Raw genomic sequence first — 8,125 nt, 5'->3', positions numbered from 1 at the left:
TTGAGCCGGGAGGAATGCAGGGTCGGAGCAGCCGTGATTTACCCCCGCGCATACAGAGGATGCCGTGGGCAGCACAATTCCCTCTGCACCTCATTTATATTGCTTTTCCAGCTTCATTTTTCCTCCTCCGCTGGGTTTCCCACTCCTTCCCCCTTCCCCCTGCCTCTCTTGGCTCCCGCTCGGATCTGGCATCCTGCAGTGCCCAGCGTGGAGCTCCAGCCTCCCCAGGGCCAGGTCCAGCCCTCAGAGCCCGGCCCGGCCCCAAAATGGGGCAGTAAAAAGGATAAAATGAAAATATCCAAGTATAAAATTGGCAGTAAAGCATAAAGCAAGCAGCAAACTCTCCTCAAGGGAAAACATGTGTTGTGTATCAAACCCACCAGGATCTTATCACAGCCAGATCATTCTATACACACACACATATAGATATTTATATTTAATTATGCTCCAAAGCCCACAGCATTCTTTGGAAACTTTTTTTGGCAAGGAAAAGCACATTGTGGTCAGCAGAGGCACCGAACACTCAGCAGCAGCTCATCCTGGCTGGTGATATTTGAAAAGGTGTTATTGAAACAAAATTGGAAAGGTTTTAATTACAAGCAGACGTGGCAGGAGCTTTGCTTGAGAGGTTTGGGGGGCTCGAGGGGTTTGGGGGGACTCAGGGGCTGAGATTTCAGTGCTGAGCCCTGTGGCATCAGTGGTGGGGAGGAAAGGTCCCTGGCTGGGGGTGCTGTGCCCCATTCCCATGTCCCATGTCCAGGGGGATTCCAGTGCCCCATTCCCATCTGGGTCCCCCATTCCCATATCTAGGGGGGGTTCCAGTGCCCCATTCCCAACTGGGTGCCCCATGTCCCATGTCTAGGGGTGTGCCAGTGCCCTATTCCCATCTTAGTGCCCCATGTCCCATATCTAGGGGAGTTCCAGTGCCCCATTCCAAGCTGGATGCCCCATGTCCCATGTCTAGGAGGGTTTCAGTGCCTCATTCCCATGTCCCATGTCTAGGGGGATTCTAGTGTCCCATTCCCATCTGGGTGCTCCATGTCCCATGTCTAGGGGGGTTCCAGTGTCCCATTCCCACCTGGGTGCCCCATGTCCCATGTCTAGGGGAGTTCCAGTGCCCCATTCCCATCTGGGTTCTCCATGTCCCATGTCTAGGTGTGTTCCAGTGCCCCATTCCCATCTGGGTGCCCCATGTCCCATGTCTAGGTGTGTTCCAGTGCCCCATTCCCATCTGGGGGTCCCATTCCCATGTCTAGGGGGGTTCCATTCCCCCATTCCCACCTGGGTGCCCCATATCCCATATCGAGGGGGGTATTCCAGTGCTCCATTCCCATCTGGCTGCCCCCTGTCCCATCCCTGTCTGGGAGGCTCCTGGGCCCCATCCCCAGCTGAGGTTTGCTGGCTGGGGATTCCGTGTCCCTTCCCTGCCCGGGGGTTCTGTTCCCCGTCCCCGTGCAGGATTCCCACGTCCCAGCCCTGCCCCGCGGTCCCGTCCCCCTCGGCATTCCCAGGGGAGCGGGGCCGGGGCCGGCGGGGCGGGCAGGGCAGGGCAGGGCTGGGATGCTGCCGCGGCACAATCGGGCACAAAGAGGCACAAAGAGGCACAAAGAGGCCTTGTGGCCGCTGGCTCTGACGAGAATCAGCGCTGACAGCGGCTCCTCCAGCAGGGTCATCCACCCAGCACAGAGCCACCCGCCGCTGGTCCCCACACCAGGAATACCCGGGGAGAGGGACCCCAAAGTGCTGGGGATCGCTGGGGTGCAGAATGTGCAAACTGCAGTAAATCTCTCCATACAGAGATTTGTCCAGGTATCAGGGCTGTTTCCAGCCCCAGGGTCACAGCTGGAGCTGGCACAGAGGAGAGCAGGTGGCACACACTGAACATCCTGCTCAGCTTGCTAAAAACAGGAGCCACACTCTACAAATACAGCTTAGTTTATAAAAAAGAAGTCACAAATTTGGTATCGTTATAACTTTAGTGCACATACGATGCCCCCCACCCCCAGGTCCAAAGTTCCCCGCGGCTGGCACGGCCTGCCCTGCTCACCCAGGGCTGCCAGGGACGGTGGCACTGTCACCTCTCCCTGTTCCCGTGGCACCTTCCTATGTCAGTGCTTTGGTCCTGCCCTGACCGTGCCAAGGACACCTCTGCTCCCCCACCTGCCTTCCTCCCACCTCTCTGTTCCCTTCACTCCCTTCAGCTTCTCTCCTCTTCCTCGGCATCCGCCCCGCAGCTCCTGCCCGTGCCAGGGCCAGGCTCACCGCTGCCTGCTCCCCCTTCCACCCCCAACCTTACAGATCCATCTCCTGGCCCTTCCACTCCCTTCCGTGCCTTCCGTGTCCCTGGACCGGCCACCACGGCCACCCGCCCCGAGCCCTGCCGGGGTCTGGCCAGACCCACTGTGCCCACAGCACCCCCTGAGCATGCAGCACCCTGCTCCCCATTCTGCTGCACCCCTCACCCAGGCAGCTCCCTGGGCACCCTGGGCAAATCCCTTCCCTTCCAGCAGGATTTCCCCAAACCCCCCAGCCCGCCGGCGGGTGCTGCCCCTGCCCAGCCCAGCTCCGTGTGCCACGCTCCCTCCGGGCACCGTCCCCGTGTCCCCGGGATGCTCTCGGTGAGGCAGGGCCGGCTCCCCCGGCACTCCCGGAGCCGCTCAGTCCACGGGGAACTCGCAGGGGTTCTGGTGCGTGCGCTGGGCGCCCCGGTAGATGCGCTGGAAGTCCCGGTAGCGCGGAGCGCAGCTCAGCCAGGCCTCCCCGAAGTGCAGCCAGCCCGTGAAGAGGAAGGAGCCGGGGCCCGGCCGGACCCCGCAGCGCAGGGGGGTGCGGATGCTGCCCACGGGCCGGCCCGGCCGCCCGCCCGCCTGGAACAGCGGGAATTTCTGCCGGTGGATGCGCGTGGCGCTCACCCCGATGATGGATTCCTGCAGCTCGGCGTCGTTGGACACGCTCCGGATGCTGCCGCGGATGACTGCGGGGGGAAGGTGGGAGGGTGTCAGCATGGCCCTGGCCCTGTCCCCACTGCCATCCACGTCCCCAGCCTTGTCCCCATCCCTGTCTCCATCCCCATCTCCATCATTGTCCCCGTGCACATTCACATCCTCATCCCCATCGCAGTCCCTGTACCCACCTGCATTCTCATTCCCATCCTTATCCCTCTCTCCATTCTTGTCTTGTTCCCACTCCCATTCCCATCCCCATCTCCATCCCAGTGCCCATCTTCATCTCCATCTCCATTTCCATCCTGATCTCCAGCCCTGTTCCCATTTCTACTCCCATCCCCATTTTCATTCCCATTCCATTCCCGCTCCTGTTCCCATCCCCATCTCCATCCCAGTCCCCATCTCCATCTCCATCTCCAACCCTGTTCCCATCCCCATTCCCATTCCCTTTCCCATCCCCATTCCCATTCTCATCCCCTTCCCATCCCTGTTCCCATCCTCATCTCCATCCCAGTCCCCATCTCCATCTCCATTTCCATCTTGATCGCCAACCCTGTTCCCATCCCCATTCCCATTTCCACCCTCATTCCCTTTCCCATCCCCACTCTCTTTCACATCCCCATCTCCATCCCAGTCCCCATCTCCATTTCCATCCTGATTTCCAATCCTGTTCCCATTCTCATTCCCATTCTCATCCTCATCCCCATTCCCATTCCCACCTCCATCCCCACTCCCATTCCTATCCCCATTCCCATTTCCCACCCCCAACCCCATTTCCATTCCTATCCCCATCCCCATTTCCATTCCCATTCCCATCCACAGCTCCATCCCATCCCATCCCATCCCATCCCATCCCATCCCATCCCATCCCATCCCATCCCATCCCATCCCATCCCAGTGCCCCTTTCAGCTCCATCCCCTGTCCCCTCCCCAGGGTGGCACTCACCAAAGTCACTAGTGCAAATGGCCATCAGTATCTCGGTGTCATTGCACGGCCGGCACGCACCTGCAGGGCCAAGCACAGCCTGTCACCCCCAGGTGACACAACACCCGACCCAGCCCCTCCCCACCCGCGGGCACCCTGCAGGACCAGGGAAACTGAGGCAGGGCTCGGGCTCACCTTCGCTGCCGAGGCTGGCGGAGGGCAGCGCGGGCCGGGCCAGCCAGTCCCCCCGCAGCTCGTAGCGGAAGGCGGCGATGCGGCGGCTGATGTCGGGCTGCGGGGTGGCCTGCAGGAACAGCGCCACCTTCTCGTGGGGCAGCCAGCTGAAGCAGCGGGCGTGGGGCCGGGGCGCCTCGGGCAGCAGCAGCTCCAGGCCCCCCTCCCTCTCCAGGTAGAGCTGAGCCCCCCGGAAGGTCGCGCTGGGTTTGATGCAGGCGGTGACGCGCGGGGGGCTCCGGCCCTTGACGGCGGCGCTGGTGGGCGGCAGGCGGGGGGCCAGGCGGAGGCGGAGGGCCCCCGTGGGGTACAGCCACTCCAGCGAGCCCTCGGCACAGTGCAGGGACAGCTGCTCCACGCTGCCAGCCTCCTGTGACAGCCCGCTGTGGGCACAGCGCCGCGTCAGTGACAGGGACCCCCAGTGACAGGGACCCCCAGCCCGTGTCCCCCCGCACTCCCAAGCAGCCCCTCCACAGAGGCAGGAACAGCACCAAACCCTCGATGAGTTGGGCTTGGGGTTCAACCGCATCATTTTGGGGTGCCTGTGTTCCCCCAGCGCCTTTTGGAGGGAGCTAAGGGGGGGAGCACAGCAGACCAGCCCCCTTCACACGCAGTGTGGGCTCCCAAACCACCCCCGGAGCGGCCACAACTCGGGGTCCCCTGTTCCCACTTTGGGATCCCCAGGGGATGCGGGGTCCCACTCTCGCACACGATGCCTGGAGCCGCTTCTTTCCCGTGGCACGGGGGGGGGAGGACAGGCCTGGAGGCCGGCGTGGGGACAGCGGGGACACTCGGGGCTGCTTTGTCCCTGACAGGGCGCTGGTGGCTGCGTGGCCCCCGTGTCCCCCCAGGCCCCCCGCGTGGGGCAGCCCCTCTGGCGGGCCCCGGCTCTTTGTTCCGAGTCCGGCGCCTTCGGGCGATGCTCAGGGCCCTGCCGGGGGTCCCGCCGGCCGCAGGGATGGGTTCCACGGGTGGGGGGCTCAGGGAAGGGGGTCCCGGAGAGGCGCGGAGCTCCGCAGGGGGACCAGCATCCCTCAAAGCGGGGGGGAGCCTCACCCAGGGCTGAGGAAACTGAGGCAGGCGCGGATTCCCAGCATCCCACCCGCACCCTCCGCACGGATGCGGGAGGGGTTCAGCCCTGAGATGGAGATGGGGGGGGCGGGGAGAGCAGAATCCCCATCCCCCATGAACCTGCCTGATCCGGCACCCGCGTGTGCCACCCCCGCCCGCCCCGGGGCCGCTGCTCCCGGTGCCGGTTCCCGGTGCGGTGTTCCCGGTGCGGGGTTCCCGGTGCCGGTATTCCCGGTATTCCCGGTGTTCCCAGTGCCTACCTGCCCCTCCAGCTGCACTGATCCGCGGCCCCGCCGCCGATGGCCGCCCCCAGCCCGGCCAGGCACAGCGCCCGCAGCGCCCACATGGCCGCGCCCGCGGGGCCCCGGGCGGCCCGGCCCGGCCCGGCCCTGCCCGCAGCGCTGCCCGCACCGGGGCCGGGGCCGCGGGGACGGACGGGGGAGCGCGGCCGCCACCCCGCGTCGCGCCCCGAACTTTCCGCCAATGGCGGCGCAGGGGCGGGCACGGGAGCCGCCCCCGAGGCCCCCTCCCCACGGCCGGGGGCACCGGCATCCGCCGCAGCGGCATCCCCGGAGCCCCCCGGGCTTGTCCGCAGCGGGGACGCCGGGAGGGGACACGGCTGAGGCAGGGGACAGGGCCTGGAGAAGGGCTGAGGTACCCCAGGGTCAGATCCGCACCCGGGGGCGCGCCCTGTATTCTGTAGGGCCAAGGCTGTGACAGCCATGGCTACGGCACGCCGGGCTGGGAACACCCCAAACTGTGCACAGCCCAAACTGTGAGCCCCAAACTGTGAACATCCCAAACTGTGAACATCCAAACTGTGAACACCCCAAACTGTGCACAGCCCAAACTGTGAGCCCCAAACTGTGAACATCCCAAACTGTGAACATCCAAACTGTGAACATCCCAAACTGTGCACACCCCAAACTGTGCACAGCCCAAACTGTGAGCCCCAAACTGTGAACATCCAAACTGTGAACATCCAAACTGTGAGCCCCAAACTGTGAACAGCCCAAACTGTGAACAGCCCAAACTGTGAGCCCCAAACTGTGAACATCCCAAACTGTGAACATCCAAACTGTGAGCCCCAAACTGTGCACAGCCCAAACTGTGAACACCCCAAACTGTGCACACCCCAAACTGTGCACACCCCAAACTGTGAGCCCCAAAATGTGAACATCCAAACTGTGAACATCCAAATTGTGAACATCCCAAACTGTGAACATCCCAAACTGTACACGCCCCAAAACATGCACGCCCCAATTGTGCACATCCCAAACTCTGCACCCCAAACTGTGCACAGCCCAAACTGTGAGCCCCAAACTGTGAACATCCAAACTGTGAACATCCCAAACTGTGAACATCCCAAACTGTGAACACCCCAAACTGTGAACACCCCAAACTGTGAGCCCCAAACTGTGCACAGCCCAAACTGTGAGCCCCAAACTGTGAACATCCCAAACTGTGAACATCCCAAACTGTACACGCCCCAAAACATGCACGCCCCAATTGTGCACACCCCAAACTGTGCACATCCCAAACTCTGCACCTCAAACTGTACACAGCCCAAACTGTGAGCCCCAAACTGTGAACATCCAAACTGTGAACATCCAAACTGTACACGCCCCAAAACATGCACGCCCCAATTGTGCACATCCCAAACTGTGCACATCCCAAACTGCAAACACCCCAACTGTGCACATCCCAACTGTGCACACCCCAAACTGTGCACATCCAAACTGTGTGCACCCCAAATGTGCACATCCCAAACTGTGCACACCCAAACTGTGCCCACCCCACACTGTGCACATCCCAAACTATGCACATCTCAAACTGTGCATGTCCCAAACTGTGCACACCCTAAGTGTGAGCATCCCAAACTGTGCACACCCCAACAGTGCACACCCTGGCTATAGACACCCCAGGCCAGGCACACCCCAATTTTTCACACTCCAGCTCTGTCTATAGACACCCCAGCTGTGCACAGCCAGGCACAGGCACAGCCCGGGCTGTGAACACCCCAGAGTGCACCTCTCTGGGTTATGCATCCCCCCAGAACTGTGCACCCCAACACCTGCACACACTCCAGGCCAGGACATTCACCCCAAGGCACGCACATGTGGGGCACCCCAGGCTGGGTGCACCCCAAACTGTGCACACTCCACGCCACATCCCCCCTGGTTTACACACCCCCACCCCAGAACTGTGCACCCCCAGAGTCCCACACCCCCCAGTCCTGAGTTTCACACACCACGGGTCCCTGCACCCCGAGTCCTGCACCCCAGGCTCCATACACCCCAAATTGTGCACACCCCAGCCCTTGCACAACCCAGCCCATACACACTCCAGGCTACAGGCAACCCAGGCTATGCACACCCCACACTACAGCCCCCCTGGTTTACCCCCACCCCAGAACTGTGCACCCCAAGAGTCCCACACCCCCCAGATCTGAGTTACACACACTGGGGGCCCCTGCACCCCGGGCTCCATACACCCCAAATTATGCACACCCCACCCCATACACATCCCAGGCTACAGGCACATCCCACACTGGACCCCCCTGCTTTACACCCCTAGAACTGTGTACCCCAAAATTTACAGCCCCCCTCAACCTCCTTATAACCTGCCCCCATCACCAGCAGCGTCCCCACGGAGACATTTTCTGAACGGGGGAGCCCAGGCACGTGGCAGCGGGCCCGACACGGGGGTCGAGCACATCCGAACCCCGAATTTCCCCCCCTCCAAACCTGGGGATTGCTTTCCACCCCCTCCCTTCCCGCCGCTATTGTGCCACCACTACAGACCACACCATTAATTAAGTTTCCATCCAGTGACAGCCCGCCAAAATGTTTGAAATAAACACGGAACAATTGGGATGGGATGATACAGGCCGGGAACAAAGTCCCCGGCCAGAGGGTGGAGCGGAATGGAAATGAGGGATTGTAAATTG

At 62.0% G+C, this 8,125-nt stretch overlaps 1 protein-coding gene across 1 annotated transcript; it reads right to left on the bottom strand.

Moving 5' to 3' along the window:
• Positions 1-1,919: 1,919 nt before the first annotated feature.
• Positions 1,920-5,521, bottom strand: METRN (meteorin, glial cell differentiation regulator). Its single transcript, XM_058035296.1, has 4 exons — positions 5,436-5,521; positions 4,066-4,487; positions 3,892-3,951; positions 1,920-2,974 (listed from the first exon to the last, which is right to left on the bottom strand). The coding sequence occupies exons 1-4, from the start codon at positions 5,519-5,521 to the stop codon at positions 2,658-2,660; spliced, it is 885 nt and encodes a 294-aa protein (XP_057891279.1). The 3' UTR covers positions 1,920-2,657.
• Positions 5,522-8,125: the final 2,604 nt, after the last annotated feature.

This window comes from Melospiza georgiana, chromosome 16 (assembly GCF_028018845.1).
Source record: "Melospiza georgiana isolate bMelGeo1 chromosome 16, bMelGeo1.pri, whole genome shotgun sequence".
Lineage (NCBI taxonomy): Eukaryota > Metazoa > Chordata > Aves > Passeriformes > Passerellidae > Melospiza > Melospiza georgiana.
The sequence above is the reverse complement of the archived record's forward strand: the minus strand, read 5'-3'. Positions and strand labels throughout refer to the sequence as shown.